We start from the raw sequence: 25,551 nt of genomic DNA, 5'->3' as shown, positions 1-25,551 counted from the left end.
GAATCTATGAAAGATCCAATACTGGAGAAGGGAGTAGTTTCTTACCTGTAACTCCCATTGCTTCAGCGTTGGTATCTTTCATGGATTCACATGCGCCCTCCAGCCTTCCCCTTTCAGGCAAACATGTGTTTCGAGTTCCTCCATTTTGGTGAGGTTAAAATCTGAAGGGGAGCCACAGGGGCGGGGCTATTTATACCGGGCGTCCTATTGGTGCAGCCTAAAGCACCCATAAAGACATTGGTAGGACACTCAGTGTCGAAGATTTCCATAGGGAAACTGCTATATTAAAGTTGCTGAGGTTTCCCAGCCTGACGGGAAATATTCACAGCATGTGTATCCATGAAAGATACCAACGCTGGAGAAATGGGGTTACAGGTAAGAAACCACTCCCTTCACACTGCGTCTGTAGGGATGTTGCTAGAGGTTTGCAATCAATTTCTAGCTACAGATCCAAAAAGTGACAAATGGAAAACCATAATATATGGAAATAGCCATAAACTCTGGCACTACTCTGAGCAACTTCTAGGTCATGTTTTTTAGTCCGTCTTTGCCACTGCAGAAGGGCACCATCCACATGCAAATCGGTCTTGGCACTGAACCTAATGGGAGAAGTCCATCCCAATTTGCTACGTATGTCCTCTCTGTAAAGAATGCAAGTAACCCCAAACATGTTCCTGACTCGTTTGGCACCATCAGCGAGATGTGGCTCCATTGCCTGGACATGGCACGCAAGGGAAGGGCTATAAAAAGAAAATGGATGACGGCTGCGCGTATGAATGGCAGATGTGAGTTTAATGCAGACCTTTTCATTCATCGCTCTTTGGTGTCAATAGTCAATCTGCTTAAGTGGGACCTATATACCCAGAGACTGAACCCTTGCTCGTTGTGCCAAGGGAAGTAAGCTGTAGTCACTGAAAACGGCCAACAAGTCCAAAATATGTCTGGGTTGCTTGTTTTACTGTATACAAAACGTGGCCTTTCAAGTCGGGCTAGACACAGACTTCTTGGTGTGTATATGGCTGGACCTCGTCCCCTACGATGAGAAGAATGATGATGAAGACGGGCATGCCCACTCACCCTGATTGGGCTTTAGTTTGTGTGACGGTCACCTGTCAGGAGTAGGTTGAGGGGACTCTGGAGGCAGGGGAAGCCCACTCCCCCTCAGCCCCCCCCCCCCCACACTCCTTTAAGCAACAAACCACTGGAACTGGCATACAGTGGATCATCTGACCCTCGCTCCCCTCCCCAACCTGCAAGATAGCGGTACCAAAGTGTGGGTAGCAACGCAGGTACACTGAAGAAGACAGCCAGCAAGGTGAGATCTGCTGCTTGCTTTGAAACTCGTATTCTGGAGTGCTCGGACGTTTCTGACCAGGAAGCAGATAAGCACCATGTGAACCCGCTGGCGTTCTATCCATTGCACATTCCATAGAGCTCAGGCTTGGAGAACACGAGCACACTGAGCAATTCTCTTCTGCTACAAATTCTGGGAGCCAGACGTCAAAGACCGTCAAGCAGGTTTGCCAATACCTTACTAAGTGCTACAACCCAATGCCTAGATGTAACCAGGGAGGGGATAAAGGGGAAAGGAGCTCATTGCAAAGCCTACTGAGGGCTATAGCCCAGGATCTGAATGGAAACAAGCCAGGAAAGGGAACAACTAGAGCCTGTAGTGGGCTCGCACCCAGGATGGCAACCCATAGAAGGACATCTCTGAAATGTAGCCGAGCCAGGGACTGGAGGAGGCGATGAGCAGACTTTCTTGCTGGCAATTGTTATAGGTACCCCATAGGGTGAGCATAGATTTTGCTGGAGTGGGTAGCATGTACTTGCCAAGTAGGCTGGTGTGGAGTCTACATCCCAGGAGACAACTGGGGTAGCCAAAGAAGGCTGTTGGAGCTCTGCAGACTGACCGAGAGGCATGGAGATAGCCAGCAAGGGGCTAAGCCCTTTGAACTGTGCATTGTAGAATAGGGAACTGAATTTGGACTACGACTATAGGGTTCTCTTGGGCGGTAGTGCCTGTGTCCTGTTGTACTACCCTCCAGACAATGTCTGTTAAAGATCTTACTGGAGTTTCTCCCACCTCCAGTCTATCAGTGTACATAGAATTCTAGTTCTCTGTCATGGGTATCTTTGTTACATTAATAAACAATCCAAACACTCCCTTTTTATGGCAGATTGAAAATGTGCATGGTACCCTCTTCTTCTGCTACAAAAAGAACACAGGGCTGACATTGCAGTGCATTATAGGGTCGACATAGGTTGGCTTTTTTTCTTTTTCTTTAAAGGTGCTGTGGTCAACGTAGTTGTAGCATTGTTTTACTTTTCTTGTGCGCCTTTTGCTGTAATATAGAACACCAAGTTATAAATAAGGTTGATGTCTGCTTATTTTTGTACTACTTTTATCTTCAAAGATCAAGAACTATGTGCTTGGTATTTTTTTATAATTGGCTAATTCTAATAATGAAAATGCTGCTGGTGGATAAGTGTACGTAGCCTGGCTATTTCATACCATGGTGCCTCATGTTAACAATTCAAAGGATAGAAAAAAAAAAGAAACTGCCTCGTTAACAATAAGGATTCTGCTTGCCAGGCAAAATGTAGCATGCAACTGGCGCCAACCAGAGGCCTAAACTACTTTGTTCCCAACAAGCTTTTGCCGTTCCTGAAAATGCATTAGCAAATCTAAGACCCATGCTGCCAGATGTCTTCTTTTTGCCCATTGTGTTCACACTTTTGTAGTTTTTCTGTTGTTTCCATTTCTGGTACCCAAAATGTATGTTTTTTTTTCTTGAGCTTTCATATCAGTTATATTTTCAAGACTGTAGTGCAGACAATCCAGTGCTTTAAAATGGGGTCTTGTAAAGGTATACATAGCTCTCCATATATGCACTGCCAATAGACGAGGGGACCTTTTCTCAACAGGGCTGTAGTAGCTGCTTTTCATCCTTTGGAATGTGCTTTCTGTTCCTCTGGTAGTTGTCTCTTTGCTTTTCAATAGCAATATAAATGCAGGCAACAATCCACCTTGCTGTGAACTGCTTTGGATGCTGCAATGTGAGAATTTGTGGGCCCATAATGAATGGAATGCTGTTTAGTATTTGTCTTCAGCTGGTGAAGATTTCTATGGGAGGAAATAAACAATGTGGCCTGATTTACATGGAAATCTGTGACCACCTGTTAGGAGCGGTAGGACTTCACAAAACTATCCCGGTGGTGTTGATCCCCAACTCTTAGTATCAGTCTGTACTACTGCTGTAACCTTGTTAGAGTGGCAGAGCAGTCACGCTTATAACAAGATGTGAGCTGTGGGCAAGTACACCGAACCTGGCTACTAATGTACATCAAAGAAACACACACATGTTTATTAAAATATAGATTTATTATATTTACACAAGAATCACTTTAAAATACTTATCACAATAAACTAAAACACTTAATACTTTTTAAAGGCAACTGTTTAGTTTGTAGTTGCTTGCGGTTCCATTTGTTACAGCTTTTGACATTCATGACAGTTTGAGGGGATTGGGTCCTCTGACGTATTCCATATATATGACCGTAATCACCGGATGTTATAAGTAGGACGCACGACGCCTGTAGCCTCAGTTCTGTTTTTTCCGCAAACTTGTTCGCTTCGGAGATCTCGGCGCGTAAAGACATTTACTCTGCATACACATATAAGATGTTGACTTTTGGGAAGGAAAATAGTTGGTTAGTGTTACACTAGCAAGGTGTCCAGTTCTAGAGGCAGTTTCTTCGCACAGCAAGTCTTTTTAGTTCTAAAACGCAACCCTAGATAAAATGCAGTTCGGAGAGAGCTGAAAGTCTTGACAAGCAGCAGAATACGAAAAGTTCCTGTGGATACTTTAGAATCTCTCTAGTCTTTAGGATGTAGCAAGATTAAACCAACGTCAGAGACCATTTTAAGGATTCGCTAAAGGGACACAAGCAGCGGCTGGAGTTAGGGGTGGGGGGGTGGTACCCTGGACACCTCTACGTGCACTCCAATGCTCTGGAGCGACTTCACACATCAAGGTAAGAAATACCATTGTCCCCTCAGTCTGAATTTGCCTCGACTAGAGAAGCCCTGCAAAGGACTACTTCTCCACTTGGGTTGGTGGGACCAATCGACCCCCAAGACGAACTTGACTGGAAACCCCCTCTCTGCTGGCTGTACTGGGGACAGGAACACCAGAATCGAGTGCATTGTTTTTAAGCCGGACCCGAGCTCCAGGAAGATCCTCCGGACCCCAGAAGCAAGGAAAGTCCACAAGATGTCCAAGAACCGCAGTGGTGCTATTCGCAAGAAGCTGAAACTGTGAAGTGCTGCTGATCTGAACTCTGCCCATTGCTGCTGCCGACCTTCGAATCGTAGTGCAACAGTCCCCAGACGGCCTCCCTCTTGTCCCCACGACTGAGACCCAGGAACAGAATCTGCCATACTACAACAGGAACAGAATATAGCTGGAACCAATTTCTTCAGGCCTAAGGTACTGCAAACTAAGGGGTACTTAACTCTCGTTGTGTAACTTTGCTTCCTCTCAGTTGAGACCTGCATTGGCTGCCTCCCAGCTTGTGGCCCAACAGTGATTTCTTTTTTCTACAAAACTCTCTATAGAATTGTGCAAGACTTTTAACTTACCTTCAAGAAGTGGCTCAGCTCTCCTAGACTTTGCTCAATTGACATTGGCTGTCCTGGCTCCCTGAAGACCCTTCTAACCTCTGACTTTGTGTTTCGATCTGTCCCTACAAAAAGTGATACATTCTTTATTTGTATAGCTAGGAAAGGGTTAATCTACATTGCATTGGGAGGAAGGGTGGGGGTTCAAAAGTGCATACCTGTTTAAGAAACTTGTTAATCATGGTTTCATTCCCTTACCTTTTTCTCTTTTGGACACCCAACTCAGTATTGCTTTAAATGTACCAGTGATGTATCCATGTCCACAGAGTCCTAACAATTGAAGTCACCTCAGGGTGTAGGAAGTGTCTGTGTGCCATCCCTGAGGGGGAACCAACTGATTTATTGAAACTGAGGGTGTGTATTTTGAAGTACATTTAAGTGGTACATATTGACTCCCTTCTAAAGAAGGCTTATTCAAGCTGACTGTTTTGATTAGTTAATCAAGAAACCTTGAGTATAAGTGTTATTTGGATACTTGTCACTGTGAATCTGTTACAACCCTACAGCTCACATTGAGCCCTCTTGAGATACGCCTGGCTGCTCAGTCACTCTACCAACTTATGTAGTATATGCCTATACCAAAGGTTTGGTTAACTATTGCCAAGAGGCCAAGGCTTGTGTAGTCTCCCACTTGGTTACTACGTACAATCTTGCTTAAGATTCTTTTCTATATGCTAGACTGTTATGTCCCCAGCAACACTGCCCATAAGGAGCCGTGTGCTGCAACATATGCCTTAAAAGAGATGTGGAGGAAAGTAGACTCCATAGGACAGTAAAACACAAAGGAAAGAGTTACGAAAGACGGAGCCCATAAGAATGAATGAGTGGAAAAAGGCTCCACTCAGTCAGGAGTAAAGAAAAAGGTCAAGAAGTTGAGCAAAAAGTGCTGGGAGTGTGCTGGGAGTGTTGCTAGGAGAGGGCATGGGGCATACAAATGATGAATCTCCCTAACGCCACTTTTGGTGGGAAGAAATAGGAGACCTAATTGCTTTTGTGTCCTTGTGAGATACCCGATAAAATGTGTTTGAACCCATTGCTTGTACTTCACTCCCCTTCCTGGCTGAGATAATGGAAACTATGAAATACACTTTCCGAGACGGGTGTTCAAGGACTCAAATGGTGACCCAAAAAGTTTATAAAGAACAGCCTTTTTATTTGCAAGGCATTCTGACCAGGGGTGTGGGGGCAGGGGAACAATTAAACGCATCTTTTACTCCAGGCATTTAAGACCTTTTATAAGGACTCTTTCTGTAGTATGTGATTGCCGAAAGGTGAACTCCTATATAGGAGTATTGTGACCCACATAGTCAAAGGATGTAAATATGCCAATATCATATTGTCCTGACCTATCGGATATTCCATCTGTTTTCATTTGCACCAGAGGCATTACCTTTCCACTTGAATGCATAAGAAACCCCTTAGATGGGTGCTAAGCCACTTAAGTGCATTCATACAGTCTTTTGGCAGGTTGGCTTTCATATTGTAGGCCCTAAGGCAGGGGTGAAGAACTGGTTTGTGCGGAGGGCCGAATGTACCTTTTTGAAGCTGCGTACAGTGGCCCGAACTACTAATGTGTGCCCCTGTCCGCACCTGCGCTACGGCGCTGGACACTGCTCTGCAGTTTCCCCATCCACACGTGGAACTTAGGAGTTTCCCGCATCAGTCTGGTAAGCCCGCTTCCAACTCTAACGCTGCTGAACATTTTGCAACCCTAAATGTCATGTCTTCATTTACCCCCACCTTTCACTAACCGGTGACGCCCCAACTGAACCCTTTCACTTAGCTAATATTTACCTTTGCCACGCCTATTTACTAATCGCAGAAACCGTACCTTCTCAGTTTCACAATTCAAAAGCATCTGGTCACTTGTTGATCAATTGCGCACCTTACTGTATATGCACATGCTTGCACTGTATCTGTTGTCACTTTGTTGATCACTCACTTGGAAAGCTCGATACTTTTCATAACCGTTTCACTTCAGGGGTTCTGCACATCTCACTGCCTTATTGCCACACTGCAAAGCTTGGCACTCATTACTAACTATGTTGTACGTGTAGCTAACTACACTGAGCCTGGCCACTGATTACTGTTGACTACAATTTAGCACGTGTACTGTCCTGTCGGACATATTGAATATGCTAGTGATTTCTCTTACCGTGATTTTGCTTATGTACCGTCCCGGTCTGGACATATTGAGTATGTTAGTGATTATCCTGTTTATGAATGCACCCATGCACGTGTCTTGTCCTGCGTAACACCTAGGAGCTATTGGATTCATACTTAGCCTCCACTGTTCCAACTGGCAACTACCATTAGAGAGTACGCCTCCACCGTGACCTATTTCACTGACAAGTACCCTTGGCCAGAAAGCGCTTTGCGCCCTACCTTAACCAACGTTCCAATTACCAGGTTACGTCATGCGGCTGTGGCCCCCTGTCAACCTCCCCCTCACCTACCTGGTCATCTCAGGACTCTTAACTTCCACCTTAGGCACCTGCTCTTCTAGCATTGCTAAGACACACCTCGTCCACGACCTTCCTCCCACTTGTTCCATTACCATGCACCACTGCACAGACCCCTCCCCCTACTAATCCGTACCTCGACGACTCGGCTCTGTGGCTCAAGGACTTTGCTACTAAACCCACACCCAATCAACCTTGTACGCTTCAATCTAGGAATGCCAGACTCCGATCTAGACTACCCCGTATACCTTGCACAGCCATATACCAGCGCAGCCATAATGCCCATTTACAGCCTTCCACACCCACGACACCCAACTTCCCTTCGTCCACCACCCCCCATCTCTTCACTCAAGGGAGCCCTTATCAATCCCAGATCCATTACAGCCCACGCCCTTGACATTGCGGACCTCATCACGGTCCAAAACCTTGACTTCCTAGCTATCACCGAAACTTGGCTACATGCCGCGTCCGGCCCACTTCTATCCCTAGCCGTACCTAACGTCTACACCATCATTAGAAATGACCGCCAATCCAACATGTCCAAAGGAGGGGTTGTCGCATTTATACACAGAGACAATATCACCATGAGACCTACTCCCAACTCAGCTCGGCAGTGAAACTATCCCTTTCACCGACAAACACAGCGACACTTCATCTCATTTACAGACACCCAGGTCATCTTGGCGCATTTACTGATGATATCACATCTATACTGTCTGCCAACACTAAGCCTAACTCTCAGGTGTTGCTATTAGGCGACCTCAACTTTGGCCTCTCTGATCCTAAGGACCACATGGCTATTGAAGTAGCTACCACCTTCGCCAACTTAGGATTCCAGCAACGCATTCTTGAACCCACTCATAATAAGGGCAGAACACTAGACTGGATATCTGACATTAACTGTAATACCACGGTCCGCTCTAACACTGCTTGTGCCTGGTCAGACCATCATATCATCTTCCACGTGCCAGCCACCAACCCTCAGCCCAAACCTACCATAGCCCCTGCTATACCCACTAGGAACAAAAAAGACATCACTAGGGACAAACTGCTCCCTCTTTCTCTCAATCTTGAACAAATGCGCTGCGCAACACAATGACCCCACCGTCTTAGTAGACACTTTCAATCTTACCCTGCACAAAGCCATTGAGACCATAGCCCCACTCAAAGTACGTAAAGCCAAACAACAATCCCATCTGAACTCCTGGTTCACCCCGCAGTTGAGAGTTTTGCGCAAAGAAAAGCGTAAGGCCGAAGCTCTTTGGAAAAGCCTTCCTAACCTGGCTAACAAAGACTCTCTTCTCATCACCTCATTTAACTACAAGGAAGCCATCCTACAAGCCAAAAAAGAGACGTATAACCAATGCATATCTCAAGCCGAATCCAACACGAAGGAGCTATTCAAAATTCTTAAAGAATTGGAATCCCCTTCTCCCGCCCCGGACTCGTGCATTAAAGACAGCACCTGGCGCAATAACATTCAAACGGCACTTCTCAACAAAATAACTACTCTTCAATCTAAAATCAATGCCAAACAAAACGCCCTCCTCACCACCTCCCTAACTAAAACCCTGCCACCTAAAACGACTAGACCAGTCTCTCGCTTGCCATTCAGTTTTACACCTCTCACCATTCCGAGGTTGAAAAAAATCATCTGTAACCTAAAACCCTCTAATTGTCAAGGTGACTCCTGTCCGGCACCGATCATTAAGGAATCGTCCCACGACCTCGCTCCATTCAGAACCACTTTCATCAACTCCTCATTTCAATCAGGAGTGGTCCCCAACAATCTGAAGGACACCTGGGTCATCCCTCTCCTAAAAAAAACCAACCCTAGACCCAGAGATTCCTACTAACTATAGGCCTATCACTACGGTCCTGTTTCTTCTGAAAATACTAGACAGAGCGGCCTACTTACAGATACAGAATTATCTGGAAACAATCTCCTAGGTACTAGACAATCCGGCTTCAGACCCAAGCATGGGACTGAAACAGCCCTCTTGGACCTCAAAACCCAAATTGAGGATATGAAAGACAACGGCAAATTGGTACTACTACTCCTACTGGACTTATCTGCCGCCTTCGATTTGGTCAATCACCAAATCCTTTGCCAACATCTGAAATCGGTAGACCACTTTTCCGATAATGCTACCAAGTGGATCAGTTCATTCTTTGACAATAGACACATGAGAGTATTCTCCCCTACCTCCTCTGCAGACCCAGCGCCAGCTCCCTGTGGGGTCCCTCAAGGGTCCTGCGTATCACCTACGCTCTACAATGTGTTCACGAAACCTCTGTTTGATGCGCTTGACTATCTGGGTGTCACCTACACTAATTATGCCGATGACACCCAGAGACTCATCCCTATCACTGGTGATTACACTGTAGACTCGAAATCCTTAAACGACATCTACCAAGTTATCCAAGCCTGGATGGCACAACACAAGCTGTCTCAATGACGACAAGACAGAGCTCCTCGTCCTAGGTACACAACAAAGACTCAACAAGTTGAACCCTTTGTTTTGTTCCTTCAATATCGATGGCAACTCCATAAAAGTATCCAAAGACACAAAAACCCCTTGCAATCTACCTTGACTCCACTCTCTCCCTCCACAGACAAACTAATGCAGTTGCTGCCGCAATGGCCTACACATGCAAGCTGATCACAGCATGTTGCCCATTCCTCTCTACTCAGAATTGCATCACCCTTGCCAGGACTCTGGTTATGTCCAACTTGACTACTGTAACACTCTGTACCAAGGCACTAACCAATGCAACCTCAAACTCCAGATCACTCAAAATAACGCCATTAGAGCAGCCCTTAACATCCCCAGATCAGCACATATCTCGGAAATTAGGAAGAACCTGCACTGGCTTTCAGTAGCCCAAAGGATTTCACTAAAATCTCTTGCCCTGACCTATAAATGCATGAATAATCAGGCCCCTATTTACCTATCCTTGCGGTTCACTCAATATATCCCACCTCGGGCACTTAGTTCGGCCCAGAACCTCATGATCCCTAGACACAAGCTTCAAACAGCCAGAGGGGTCAGCTTCCCAGTTCTGGCAGCCAAACTCTGGAACACTGTGCCACTCCATATTAGAAATCTATCATCTCTGAACCTTTTCAAACACAAAGCTAAGCTCGGGTTAGCCACTTCAGACGACCAGCGATCGTCCTGAAAACCTGATTATCTTGACTTTCATGTCTGCCTGCTGAACTTGTATGCACTTGCCTGTTTCCTATGACTTGTACCTTTTTGTTTTCTGTAATGACTTCCCTTGATGTAACCACTGTTTGAAGATATGCGCCTGGTTGTCTCCGGGCCTGGTTTGCGCTATACAAATAAAATAAATACAAATAATGTGTGGTGTGGAGCGGCGGAAGGGGCATCGCATCGCATGAGCAAGGGGGTGAAGCAAGGAAATGCAGAAAGCAACCTGGTCATGGAGCCGTGCCCTCAGAGAATAAGTACTTTGGCGAAGAAGAACAAGACTCCCTGTCTCACTCTTTCTTGCCCCTCTTCCTCTTTTACCCTGTTACTATTTCTGTCACTTTTTCTCTCTCCCGGTTGCTATTTAAATCGCCCCCTTTGTTTTTCTCTCCCCTCTCCATCTCGGTGTTAGTTTGTCGTTCTTTCCACCCATATCCCTCTCCCTATGTTACTATTTCTTTCTTCATTCCCTCTTCCCTTCTTTCTCTCCCTCCCTATGTTACTATTTGTCTGTCTTTCTATTTCTTCTCTTCTTACTTTCTGAATCGCTCCCTCCCTGTTACTACTTCTGTCACTTTGTCTTCCCTCTTCCTCTCTACCACTGTTACTATTTCTCCCCTTTTCTCCCTCCGTTTGGTAAGAATTCTGTTTCTTTGTGTCTTTCTATTTCTTCTCTTCTTCCCCTTTCCCTCCCTGTTACTATTTCTGCCACTCTTTTTCTGTCTTTCTTTCTGTTCCCTCTTCCTCTCTACCAATGTTACTATTTCTGTGTCTTTCTATTCTCTCTACCACTCACTTACTCTCTTGTATGTCTTTCTTCATCTCGATCTTCCCTCTGCATGAAAAGGACATGGGCCCTCTGTTGTCCAAGTTGTAGAATGCAAACCCAAACCCGTTTGGCAGGCTGGCTGGCAGCAATGGGCCCAATAATTGAACCCTGCGAGCAAGAGTAACCCCTTGAAACATGCTAGCAATCTCTCCTGCTCACTTTCTCACACATACACACCATGCATGACCCCCGCCCCACCTTTGAAATGTGCAGGGATAAAGTTCCGAAAAGAACCACTCGGGGAAATGCAGGCATATGCTCATTTGAAGGGGAGTTTGTAGGCTTGGCTAATACACACAGAGCTGTGGTATCAGTGTGCTTTTTCTTTGGTCCACAGAAGACTTGATCAGGTATTGTAGGGAAAGAAGTGAAAAGGGATATGTTGGCGCTGTTGTGCATGTGGGGGGGTGAGGAAGAGCAGTGGAATTTAAAGGAAAATGTCCTCATGTTTGTGTCTGAGCTGAAGGCGGGATGCCACCTTTACAAGACACTTCTTACAAGGGAGTCAAGGCCCTGCAAGGGGAAGATACCTTTGGATAAGACCTGAGAGATGTTGCAGTCCTGTTGACAAAATAAATGTATGCAGGAACTTTTACTGCAGGCATTCGGTGCTTCAGCTCCCTGCTGAGTAGCAATCCATCCTTAAGCAAGTGGCTGACAGCTGACTTGCCGTCTCGTGATAATTAGCGGCTATTGACCTTATCTTTATCGCCATTATAATGTATGCCCCCCCAGGGGTGCCTCAGACTGATTTCCACTCAAAGCAAAGGAGGGTTGTGTGGGGGGGGGGGGAATACATTATAATGGAGATAAAGATTAGGTTAATTGCCGCTTGAATAGCAGTGCAGACTTGTCAGGAATGCCTGACCCCAGCAATGGTCCCAAGCAAACTGTTTACTTATTGGGCTGTATCTCCTTACAAAAGTAAACCCTCTTGGAGGGCCACATTTTGCAGGATGGAAGGCTGCTTTGGGCACGCAGGACGTATGTTCAGCACCCTGCCCTAAGGAGTTGGAATGCTTAGATGGAAGATTTTGGTGGCACTGGCTGCCTCTCTCATTAGTAGATCTTGTCTGCATAGCAACTTCTTGTGTGACCTCGCTGACCTCTTTAGTAGGTTTGTGTGCCACCTCTTCCAGTCCAGTGCTATTAAAATGATCCAGACTCGGTGATCATTCTGTTTGATGTTCTGAGGTACCTCTTCCTGAGAGGAAGGGGCGGAAAGGCGTATAGAAAACATATTAATTGGAGCATCAAAAGAGTATTCACCAAAGATGTTTCTTTAGAGAAACTGAATGCATAGCTTGGGCATTTTGCATTCCTTGTTTTGGCAAACCTCTGTTTGAAGCCCTCATTCTCCAAACCTGCTGTACAAGACGCAGAGTCAGTGCTTAATGATTAGAAGTACTCTTCTTAGGTGTCTGCCGTTACACGCTCAGTCCATGGCAGGTAAACTGCCTTGGAAGTGGTGCCTTTCACCAGAACCTAATGCCGTCCTCAACCACACTCTTCATTGTGGGCTGGTAAAACACGTCATTGTGGTGGTGTCTTTCTGGTACAGAACTGTCTTCTCAGATGATCTGTCCAAAGCACCAAAATATTAATGTGCCACAATCTCTATGCGAGGCACGTGCAGCCTGGCGCGAGGCACAATGAAGATGCAAGAAGCCATTGATTTCTCTGCCCCCGGCCTCCCTGCAGCCAGAAGCAAGGTTACATGTCTGTTGGGTGTGGAGTCACCTATTGCATTGTTTATTCATTTATATGGTGCTCCCAACCCTGTGGTATCTGGGCGGAGTACAGTTTAAAGTTTACAAGCATTATACAATGAATCAAGTTTACATTTACACGTTGCAACATTTACAAGTTATTTACTGCAGTAGTTATATATAGAGACGGATACATAGCCGTCATACACAAGGTCATACATAATGGTCATGGGATCGGAGCCACACTTTTGCATTATTTTTAAAGGTTTGAAAGGACGGTGTGGCTCTAAGGGAGTGAGGCATTGAGTTCCATAGTTCGGGTGACATGACTGGGAAACTGGCCCTCTTGCTTTTTTTTGTTTAAATTTAGGAATCCTAAGGCTGTTGGTTGCGCTGTTCTGATGGGGCTTTCTGATGGTGTGCTTTGCAGTGTGTCTGGTAATTCTCCACTAGTTCTTGTGGAGCCATGTTGGCGAGACATTTAAAGGTAAGGTTTAGGGATTTGAGCTTAATTCTGTCTTTTATGGCGAGCCAGTTAGTGGAACGTCTAGCGTGAGAGATATGGTGTGTTTTTGGGATACCTAGGGCAGCTCTGAGGGCGTTATTTTGGAGTGTTTGCAGTAAGTTGATGTTGTATTTGCTGGTACTTAGAGAGAGCATTACAGTAGTCCAACTTCGATAAGATGAGGGCACATGCTACTGTAACACAACTTTCGATAGAAAGGAACGGTTTGCATGTGTAAATCGGTTTACATGTATTTGTTTATTATTTATATCGCGCACCGAACCCTGAGGTAGCTGGGCGCTTGAAATACTTGGAGTTACATAAATGGAAAGGCAGAATACATATATACGATGATGTACAAAAATAATTACAAGAAAAATTACAGATAGGACTTGGGTTACAGATGGGTCACTGCAGTTAAAATAGACAAAGGACAGTTATAAAAGAATCAAAAGGTGGGATTGATGATGGCTGAGGGGGAGAGAGTTTGTTACTCAAACATTATTTTATTTTAGCTTTGAACGAGAGGAAGGAAGGTTCTTGTCTGAGGGGGATGGGAAGGGAGTCCCAGCGTTTGGCAGCTTGGACTGGGAAGCTCGCTCCTCCGGCAGTTTTGAGGCTGAATCTTGGTACCATGACGCTGTACGAATGGGCTGACCTGGTGGCACGAGTGGGTTGGTGTTTATGGATCTTATCAGAGAGGTATTTTGGGGCCGAGTTAGAGAGGCATTTGTGTGTGGTAGCCAAGGTCCGTAGTGTAATTCTGTCCCCGATGGGCAGCCAGTTTGTAATGACTCTGATGGAGGAAATATGGCATGATCTGGGTAAGCTGAGAGCTGTTCTCAAGTACCTGTAGTCTGTTTAGGTTGCGTTCAGAAGATCCTAGGAATAGTGTGTTGCGGTAATCCAGCTTGGATAGTGCCAGAGCTCTGGCTAGCGTAAGGCAGCTAGTGGGAGATAGGTATGATTTGCAGCTGTCAATCAGTTTATTAGTGTAGGCTGTGGAGGTCGCCAAACGGCTAACTTGTCTTTTGAGAGACAGTGTTGAGTCAAGGTAGACCCCCACAGTTTTTATCTCTTTAGATACAGAGATTGTGTTGCTGTCAATGTTGAAGGAAGCGTATCTGTGGTTGAGTTTGTTCAGTCAAGCATGGGAGCCTACGATCAGTTGCTCGGTCTTATCGTCATTGAGACATAAGCTGTTGGTGGCCATCAATGCTTGGATTTCCAGGTAGATGTAATTTAGTCGTTTTGAGTCTTGGTCGTAGCAGCCCGTGAGGGGGATTAGGACTTTGTCATCTGCATAATAAGTGTAGGTGACACCCAATTTGTCAGGCGATCAAATAAGAGCTTCGTAAATATATTGTTAAGAGTAGGGGGGGGATACGCACGAGCCTTGGAACTCCGCAAAGTGTCGGGATTCGGTCTGCTGAAGGGGAGAAGACTCTAGTGGTCCGATTGAAGAGAAAGGAGTTGATCCAGTCAGAGGGGTCGGGAGAAAAGGCTGCAGTGAGGTGTTTCGTGAGAATTTGGGTGTCAACGAGGTCGAAGGCAGCAGATAGGTCGAGTAGTAGGAGTATTGCTAGCTTGCCTTTGTCCCTTGCCTCATCCATTTGGATCTTGAGGGCGAGGAGTGCGGTCTCGGTGCCGTGTCTGGGTGGGAAGCCTGATTGCCCGAGGCCTAGTAGTTTATCTTAATGCTTCTTGATTTGCAAGTAGGCCACCCGATCCAAGATTTTTAGAAGGAATAGGATGGTCGTGATGGGCCTATAGTTGGTGGGGATGTTAGGATCAAGGTTGGTTTTTTTAAGAGTGGCATGACCCAAGCTTGCTTGAGGTTGTCTGGCACTTGATTGGAGGAGAAGGATGTGTTGATGAAGGTGGTGATGAATTGGGCTAGCTTTTTTGCACCATCCTTAATGATGGAGGCTGGGCATAAATCACCCTGGCAGTGAGAGGGTTTAAGACGTTTTATGATGTCTTCTACTTCCCTAGATGTAACATGGGTGAAGGTGAAGGGAGTACAGGAGGGGGGATGTTTTGTTGAATCAGGAGCAGGATGGGAGCTGTTGTTGAGGCTTGTCTTTTTTGCATTTATCTTGTTTTGGAGGAGGGTGATTTTTGTCAGCGAGGGCTTGCTGTATTTTAGTACACCAATCTGCGTTTATAACACAGTCCTGAGAGAGCGGTGCTGGGGTTCAAGCTCTTTTAAGATGCCGAAGAGCTCATTGGTACTCAATTTGGCATTGTGGATTCTTAGGTTATAGGCCTCTTTTTTTTTTTTTGGCTGAAAGTATTGCTGTTTTGGAGGCTGATGAGAAGGCAATTTTGTTTGTGGAGTGCGTGTGTCACCAGGTGGATTGTGCTGATCTTTTGGTGTTTCTAACGTTTAATTCGGGGGTGTACCATTTATTGAGGTAAGCGATAGGTTTTGTTTTTCTTAGTTTGAGGGCTGCTGCAATGTCTAATGCTGATTTGATTGTATCATTGTAGAGGTTTGCCAGGTTGGTAGGGTCTAGGCTGGTGAATTTGGTTTCATCGAGGATGTTGTTAATGAGATGAGTGGCTGTAGACTATCAATGGTGATGTTACGGCAGTTTCTAGAGAGGGATTGGGGTAGGGCTGATCTGGCTTTGGGATTGGAGGAACCAAAGATGGGGAACAGGATGAGGTGGTGATCTGACCAGGCCACTGGGGAGTTTTGGAGGATGGTGATGGAGCAGTTGAGGTCGGCCACCCAGACCAACATTCACCCTTTAGAATGTGTAGGTGATGTCACTCTGTTTGAATCCCTGATTTGTGATGGCGTTTTCGAGAGCTGAGGCCTGTGAATCATTAGGGTCTTTAAGGCTGAGGTTAAGGTCTCTGAGGAGTATGGTTTGGATTTTGGTTTTAGTGTTGGTGGCGAGGAGATTAGTGATGTCTTCCTCAAAGGAGAGAACTGGGCCTGGGCGTCTGTAGAGAAGATGAATGAGAATAGTTTGAGAGGGTGGGAGTGCGAGTTTCACAGAGAGGAGCTCTGCTGAGGTGAAGCTGGTAGGGGGGGTGGTAATGCTCTGAGGGTGAGATGCGATGAAGGCGACCCCCACCTCTTTTATTGGCGGTTCTGTCAGCTCTGATGATGATGTCGACATCTGGCAGAGCAAGGGAGAGTGCTGGACCTGCAGCCTGATGTAGCCACGTTTCACGTTAGCTAGGAAGTCCAGGTTGTTGGCTATGATGAGATCTGCTATTTCAGTGGCATGGGCTAACTGGTAGCAGAGGCTGTAGCGTTATTTATTGAGGTTCAGAGTTGAGTCCAGGTAAAATCCTAAGGTTTTTACCTTCTTTGAACCTTTGATGTTTTAGTCCATCGATAATGAAGGAGTTGTATTGGTAGGAAAGTTTGTTCAGTCTATTGGTTGACCCAATGAGTAAGAGCTCAGTCTTATCATAGAGGCAGAGGCCATGTGTGGCTATCAAGGTTTGTATGATCAAGTAGATTTTGTTGATCAGAGCTACATCTGTGTCAGTCTCCTTGGATAGGGATAAGAATCTGGATGTCGTCAGCATAGTTGATATATGAGACACCCAGCATATCAAGTATATCAAACAGGGGTTTAGTAAATATGTTGTACGTGGTTGGTGAGACACACGATCCCTGTGGCACTCCACATGTGATAGGTACTGGGTCTACTGCAGAGGTAGGAGAGAAAACATATAGAACGGATATCAAGGAAGGATTTGATCCAAGTGGTGGCCTCCTTCGAGAAGTGGGCAGAAGATTTAAGGTGGTTACTCAAAACTTTATGGTCAAACACGGCCGATGGGTCCAATAGGAGGAGAATGGAGGCTTCTCCTTTGTCCTTCCGTTCGTCCATTTGGTTCTTTAGGTCGATGAGGGCAGTCTGTCTCGTGTCTGGGCCTAAAGCCCGATTGACGGGTACCAAGTTGTTATCCTCCGGATAGGATTGAATCTGCAGCTAAGCAGCCTTATCTAGGATTTTTAGGACAAATGGTGCAGTTGTTATTGGCCTATAGTTTGTGGGTATCATTGGGCCAAGTTTTGCCCTTTTTTTTTTTTAGAAGAGGTAGAACGCATGTGCCTTTGAGATTAGTCGGAACTGAGCAAGTTTCGAATGACGAGTTGATTAGTGTAGTAATGAATAGAGCTAGGTCCCTAGCTGCTTCTTTAATTCTAGGTGCAGGACATGAATCCCCTAGGCATCTGGAGGGCTTGAGTGATGTGGTGATCTTTTCCGTTTCCATTATAGAGATAGGTTTGAAATTGAACTGATTACTCGGTTTAACTTGTTTGTTGGCAGCTTCCTGCAGTATGGTTTCTTGTGCCACTAGTACATTCTTATGGAGCATGTTTTTTGGCTATGATTTTTCTCTTGGGGCATAATTATTTTGTAACAAAGGGCATTTTGTATGTTGGTGCACCACGTTTGGTTTTTGATACACGTATCGTTTGGAATGACAGGCGATTCTAGTTCTCTTAGGATAGAGAATAGTTCCCTTGTACTAGAGTTTGCTTTTCCAATTCTTTCGTTAAAGGTGGCTTTTTTTGGTTTGGATGATTTCCTTTTTATATCCATCAGCAAGAGTGGTTAGATTGTTTTTATTCAGTTCAGACGGATTGTTTCTCCATTGAGCTTCCGCGTGTCTTTTTTTTTCATTGCATAAGGCTTTCAGACTAGGAGTAAAACGGGTGTTCAAAAGGGCCCGAGGTTTCTCTTTGCTGAGTTTAAGCAGCGCAATAGGGTCGATAGCTTGGTTAATAGTAGTGTTGTACAGTGCAACAAGCAAGGTAGGGTCTGAAGGGAGGTGATAGGTTGGATGAGGGGCAGGGTGTTGCTGACTGTTCTATTCCGTTTATGTATTGTTAAGGCTGGTGGGGCCATGACTTTGAGTTGATTTGTAGGTTATCTTGTATAGCGAATGAGATTTATCTGTCCATGTACAAGGTTCGATTGCAGTTATGGGGGTTTTACAGTTAATATCTGCAATCCAGGGTGCAGCCTTTTATGTGTGTGGGGGCATTACTTCTCAGAGTAAGGCCAACTTCAGAGATTGTGTTAGTTAGGGTAGAAGCGCTAGCATCGTTCGGGTCGTTCAAACCTAAGTTGAAGTCCCAGAGTATAATAGTTTGTGATCCAGGTTTAGTATTAAGTAAGGCAGTTAGGGGGCCTATAAATGAGGTGCATGGTGATAGTATGTGAAGCTGACCGGGGTGGAGGGGTAATTTAACAGAGGAATGTAGTGGCAGATGTTGTATGGCCCTCAAGCCCAAGTTAGATTTAGTGAAGCAGGCGATGCACCCACCTCTAGAAGTTGCTCTATCTAATCTGAGGGTAGTGTAGTTCTCAGGGACAGGTAGTGAAATGGCTGGGCCAGCGGCAGGATGGAGCCAGGTCTCTGTGACGGCTAGGAAGTCTAGCTGATTGACCGTGATGATTTACCCCATGTCAGTGACATGGGCCACTAAAGATCTTGCATTGATCATTGGTCTTGCATTGATCAGTGCTCCTTTGATTTCGTGGGGTTTCTTAGCTACATTCTTGTTTGGGCCGTTGAGGTGGAGAGATGGAGCGCTAGATTCTGCAGTAGGTGTGAGTTTAGTGTTCCTTTTTCTCAGTTTAAGGGGCGTCTGATTGGTGCATATATTGGTTGTTGATGATGAGAATTTGGGGAGTCTAGAGCCTAGTCTGAGATTACATATACTAGTAGGGCAAAGTTGGTTAGGTTTAGGTCTCCTTGCAAATTTCTGGATCCATTGGGCTGGCGTCATAGGGTCATATAAGGATTTGGTAGTCCCGGAGACCAATGGTGATAGAGAGGTGGCAGGGAATACGTAGGGCAGATTTGGTTAGATAGAGGTGGAGTTATTCTAATGAGGAAGGCAGGCGTTTCATGTTGGTGGCAGATCTAAGTCCACCCTGAAATGGGGAGGGTATAGCCATGTGGTTTTCTGTAAGGTTTAGAGGAAGCCGAGTGATTGTAAAGCAGAGTAGCAGTAGTTGGCGTCAACCTTTGAGTGAGCATGTAGCATGATTGGTTATACCCAAGATTGTATTGCTTGCCCAATGGTGGATCCTGGGTAGGCCATGCTATCATTTGATAGATTAGTAGCCTCTTCCTGTTAGTAATGGGCACTCTAGATGACAACCTAGTGCCGTTTTTACCTTCTTCTGAATGGACACAAACCTATTTTGGTAAGGATATACCTTTCCTCTCTGGTATGAATGGTGGTATGAGGTATTATATCCCTTGAGTGGAAAAGCATGCTCCCTTTTTCAAGATCTAACAAGAAGCTGTTGAACTGCTTCAATGTATTTGGGGAAATTCTGAAGTGGAGCTCTTTGTACCAGTACTATTTGTTTCCTGTCCCAATTGTGAATCGTAACCTTTTTGAATGCTGCAATGTTCTCTTTGGGAAAGGTGGTAAGCTTTGGAAATTGGGTAGATGACTGCTAGTAGTTCAACTAATCGGTGTCAGTTGGTGGTGTTATACTGGGTACAAGGCGTGAGGATAATGTTGGTGGTTAAAAGGTAAGCCACAGTCTTGTAGTTATGGAAGGCTGTGGGCTCTGTGTCTGTACCCTGAAAAGCCGTTCTTGGATCTTTGTGCCTTTTTCCTGCCTTCCAAAGATACTGGTATTGGCAGATCTTGTTGGGGCTTCCAAAGGAGGATACCGGCCTGTCCTCAGGTGGAATGGACTGGTGCTTGTTGATGCCAGATCTGGGAGACCGTATGCGTCCCAACTCTTCTTGACTTTTTGAGGGAATCCTCTTCCAAAACAGACTTTACCATTGATATGGAGGAAGTCGAACTTGAATGCCTCAATATAGAGTTGTGATCCCCTCGTTTCAGCGTCTTATATCTTGCCACTTGAGTGACCTCATAGAGCATCTATTTGGGGGAAGAGAGGTGGTTTTCATTATCCCTAGGCGTCTGGGCAGATCTATGATGCCCCATCATGCACATCCTTTTTTTCCTATCGCTCAGCCTTCTTCAGGACATGCATGACCTGGCACTTTACAATATGATGATCCTCTGGCAGGCAGTGCATGCACCTTTTCGTGCTCTTCCTACTTTCCCCTCTTCTGGGAGGATCGCTCGGGGGCAACGTGGTTGTCTAGGAAGCAAAGACGACACGGAGCAACACCAGTACGATCCCCGGGTCTGCGCTTACAGACCACTGGGTAGTAAGCACGCTATAAATAACCAATCATATCATATAGTTTCCCACTGCATTCAGGGCGCTTTTCAAACCGCTCTGGCATGCTGGGGATGAAAAGCCAGAAACGCATAGAAAGCAGGGAGCCAAAATACAAACGGGTGCCAGAAAATAAGTAAACATCCAAAGTCCTCCAATGAAGCAGAAAAGAAGGTAGTGTGCTCACTGCTTGTGCTCACAGAGAGATGATCGCTACGCGTAGCGCTCCCTGTCACTACTGTGTTTTAATGTTTGTGCCTTGAGTGTGACCTTCCTAAAGGTGTAGTGCCATTGTCACTGCTATTTATATGTGCGTTCCTTGAATATGTGATGACTTTACCCCTCTCCCTGCTGGGCCCGCCCCCCTTACCTGCATCCCCACCCCAACACTGAATTGAGGACCCAACCCCTATCCCCAGGCCGTACTTGACAATGCAGTGAGTCGGCACGCGGCTGCCCGGGGTATACCTATTCGTTTCTCATTTTCCATTTGCTGCAATGTATGAAAGCCTATAAACAAGGTTGATAACTGTAACTTCTTTGCTACTTTTATCTCAAGAGTAAATTAAATGTGATTTGAAAGATTAGTGTATCATCGAAACAAAAAAATGGTGTTCTAGGATTCTTTCATGCACTACTCAAATAAAATCTGCATGCAGCTTTCCATGTTCAGAGCATTGCAGGAGATGTTTCAATCTATCTCATGGGAACTTTTCCCAGATCACCTTAGATTATGGCGAAAGCTACATTCCCTCGGATTTCCTTCCGATTGTTGCTGATTTATAACGGGTAAAGAAAAGGTCTCAAAATGTGTATTTGTATTTTTGCACCGTCATCACCCATTATCCACACAATATGAGTATGCTGTTAAAAATAATGTGAACTGTAGTACTGGTGGCCCACTCCCGAGCACTGAAATTCAACCATACTCTGAACACTGTGATACGTTTTAGTGGGACTTTGATGCAGTAAGAGCACTCGCAGGAACTAGTCTGGACAGGGAGAGGGGATGCGAGAAGCCTTTGTTTGGCAGCGATTGAGTGATTTATACATGTGTTTACTTAATGCATTGATTTGTCCTGCTTTTATCTACCCTTGTCTCTCCCTAGAGTGGTGTACCTTTTCTCCTGGGAGCCCCGCCATGATGTTTCGTACACAGTACACAAGAACTCCGATCTTTCCTTCCTCCCGCCCTGGTACGTGAGCGCCATGACTACGCAGGAGAAGTAACTCCCAGAACCAGAAGACTGCTCTGTTGGAGTCTGATGGTGCTTCACTGCTGTTGGCATCAGTTGGTTTCAGTGGCTGTGTGGGGCAAGCTGGATCCAAAGACGTGCCTTTCCCACACGTGCAACGTTTCCAGCTTCTCCACGTTCTCTGGTCGCGTAGTCCAACTTGCCTAACCCATTGTACGTGTGAAGCCAACATTTAGCTAGTGAACATGTTCTATGTACAAAGATGTTCTGGCGAGATGGCTCTGCTGCACAAGCAATCGGAAGCATAAAAATGTGTGCAACTGGACAATGGCGTCCACGTAGAGCATAGTGAATGGATAAAGGCACCAGCTGTGGAATAGCTCTCTGCTTCTATGTAATTACAACAAATAGCTTAGTCTTCGACAAGAGCTGGGTAACCGGAAGAGAGTAGCTTAGTGGGCTGATTTGTAACTGAATGGGCAGTTTAGCATGGGTGCGCTCGATCTGTGCCAGAAGAGAGAGCTCGGGTGGAGGTGTTTCTCTTATACAATCTTAGTACTCTAAACCTAGAAAGCACAGCTGGTGAAGATAGAGAAGATAATTCCATCTGCAAGAAGTGTCAGTCCAAGCAATAGTTTGGAAGGGGAGAAGGCTACCATCATAGGAACTATGTGGCCTGTCTAGGTAGGTAGCTCTGTGAGTAAAGCACCAAATGGCTGCCTGTCAGAGAACAGTTCCCGAGTAAAGGCACCTGTTAAATATGTATAAATAAAGGGCAGCCCCACTAGGTGTGGGTACCAGTTATCAGCTCCTTGAAATATGGTCAGATCACTCTTGGACTTGGGATCCTAGTTATCGGGGGATAGTTAATGAGTAAATCCATGGGTCTTATATTTCTAGAGTATGTTCTCGAAGAAGAAGCATGGAAGCCGTGTTTGCTGTTCACAATCATGCTAATAATGTGCAAGGTACACCAAGTCCAGCATAGCTCGCTGCACTAGGAGTAAGATGAACAAGCGGCTAGGAACTCTGAATACTCTTCTAGCACGTTGCTAAACATTAAGCTATAAAATGGCTCCCATCCTGCAGCGCAAATTGTGCTTGTATGAAAGTAGGAATTCCAAGGCATGTTTGGATAAGAAGCTCAGAGTACACACTGGTCGGGATATCTCAAAGACTTTCCACGTGTGTTGCGGGTGGTGGAGGATCCAGTTACGGCTGCAAGAGATGACGGCAACAAGGACAATCCACCGCACACCTCAGAATGGCGAGAAGCGAGAACTATGGCCCCATTACAGCCATCAAGAGATGTGGCTATGACCTTGTCTTCCTAATAGCTACAAACAAGAACTTGCCAACAGAGCGCTGCAGATCCAGGCTGGCTCTGTTTTCCTCTTTCCCCTTCAATGAATTGCGAGAACAGCAGCCAACGACGACAGCCTAGCTTCTTCTACCGGCCAGAGGGTTGGGTTGAGTTGCATTGTCACTTTTGGCTGTAGAGACAGACATTTGAGTGTGACGGATGCAGACTCTAAAATGATGGCCAGCAAGAATTTTAGGGGGTTCCTGATTACCCATTTAGCTATGTACATTTATTATATTTTTTTTTGTTGCAGTCCTAACACTTCAAGGCCTCCTGACTTTGTCTTAAGGATTCTTCCAAATAATGATCAAAACAAAAGTGCCAGGTGCAGCAGGGATTCCACTTAATCTTTTATGTTAATCTCAGTCAATTCAATGGAGGGCAGCCTTTTTTCTTTTCTTACAGTTGCTCATTACTATAGCAAATATATTAACACCAACGTATCTGCATTTTAAAGTTGAAAAGTGGAAAGGCATATTTTTAAAAAACAAAACAAATAAAAAAGCTCACTGAGACGCCAAACCATCTGAACAAGGTTGCAGTGCCCTGTTCTGTGGCAAATAAAAGACTTCAATCGGAGTCTGGACTGCTTCTGGCAAAAATGTGCCATACCCGAGTAAATGTGATTCAGGTGGGTTTTGCCCATTTCTTCCTCGTCACCTGTGAATTGGGGCCTAATTTGTTTTACCATGAATGACGGTGTGTTTCCCCAGATCAGAAAGCTGAAGACTAATGCGAACTGCAACATTTATAGCTATTGAGGGGAGTAATGGCCATACTTTGAACTTTATTTTTCATCTATCATTTCCAATTAAATTGTTAGCAGATCGTTAGGTATTTACCCATCCCATCTGAAATATGCATTTTTCAGGCTTTAAAAAGGTGCTGAATTATGGGAGGAACCAATAGTACAACATTGATTTAGGCTGACTTGAAACTCCTCTCACATACAAAACAGCTGTCGCATAATTTCAAAAGTGATTTTTGTACCATTACCTGAATTCTGATTTATGCTTAACTTTGCTACATTTTTCTTTAGTGTAGCACGTTTGTATCCAATTAAAGAGCCGAAACATCCAGATAGTTTTTGTTTACAACTGCAAAATCCCACACAGTGACGTAGATGCAGGCATTTCAGTTCATCTAGAGTTGCCATTTTTTCATTTTATAAGGCAAAATATGCTTTTCAATTGTCTGCAGTCTCTAGATTTTTCTTGTTGTCTTCCGTTGGTGGAAACTGTTCTCCCATCCCCTGTTCACAGCGAGGCCTCTGTTGTGTACAGAGGGACACCCGCAAACCTCCCTTTTAGAATAGTCTTAGATTGTGAAAGGGGACAACGCATGTCCTTCGTGGTGCTAGCTTTTAAAAGGGCCAGATGACCTGTAATGTACACGATACATTTGTGTTTCCCTTTTCTACTGAAAGTGTGTGTTTGGGATGGCAGCTGTTCTGCAGAGAAAACGACCCGGTCTAATTTTTGTACCCCCTTTTCTGCTAAACGTACATTTGCTATGAGTGTTTTTTTTTTAATTAAACGCTTGACAACAGTGAATAAAACATTTTAGTCTAGTACAAAGGCCGAATGTATTTTTTGTTTACTGTAGATAAATGTGTCTATTTACCCCTAGTTTCTTGATTTAATGGGGCATTACTTGTTACTATTGTTTTTAATGAAGGTTTTTTTTTTTTAATTCACATTGAGCAATGTTGGTAATTCTGCAGGGCATGAACATTGGTATACCTGCACAGCGGTGAGAGCGGCCTGTGTAGCTTAATAGTCAGCCTGTATGTCATGGTTAACTAAAACCTGCACAATTATGCATGCATGGATTCAAAATTTGCAGAAAATATGCGCTCTCTTTTCTTTTCTGCCCAAGACTGAACGGCTTTGAACAATGTGAGGTGAACATTAATCAGAAATTGGTTTGACTCAAACAACTATTCTAGATTTCTTTACCAAGTCTCTATTAAAGTCAGATGTGGAAACGCAGGAATACATTTAACTCGCACCCCCCCCCTCCTCCACCCTGATCCGTGCGACCTCCCCCTCTTTGTGCCAGGATTTCCTTAGTGTTTAGGCAGCTGATGACTCTTAATAAAAGGAGGGCAACAACAAAAAAGTCTTTCAATTTGGGTTCTGGTTTGGCTAGGGCTTTCACAATTCACTACGGGTAGGCCCCATCCCAAAAAGATTATAACTTCTCCTCCTTGGTAAGTGTCTTTCCAAAGACCTGTTCAATGGATTCTCTTGGCGTTTCCCCAGTTTTGCTGAGTACCGTGGTCGCAGATGTCTTCGCAGAGGAGTTGGTTGGGCAGCTTTGTTCTTCTCAGGAGTGGGGGGGTTTGTGTGGGCCTGGACTGCTCTCTCAAGGAAGAGCAACCAGA

General features: G+C 45.1%; 1 protein-coding gene across 1 annotated transcript in view; it reads left to right on the top strand.

The window, feature by feature from the left end:
* DXO (decapping exoribonuclease) overlaps positions 1–24,742 on the top strand; it is a 144,049-nt gene extending 119,307 nt beyond the window's left edge. Inside the window, exon 7 of the mRNA XM_069634989.1 lies at positions 21,716–24,742. Coding sequence (XP_069491090.1) covers positions 21,716–21,836 — 121 coding nt within the window. The 3' untranslated portion in view covers positions 21,837–24,742. The remainder of the gene's footprint in view (positions 1–21,715) is intronic.
* The last annotated feature ends 809 nt before the right edge of the window (positions 24,743–25,551 follow it).

Source organism: Ambystoma mexicanum, chromosome 13, assembly GCF_040938575.1.
Source record: "Ambystoma mexicanum isolate Mex_15411 chromosome 13, UKY_AmexF1_1, whole genome shotgun sequence".
Lineage (NCBI taxonomy): Eukaryota > Metazoa > Chordata > Amphibia > Caudata > Ambystomatidae > Ambystoma > Ambystoma mexicanum.
The sequence above is the reverse complement of the archived record's forward strand: the minus strand, read 5'-3'. Positions and strand labels throughout refer to the sequence as shown.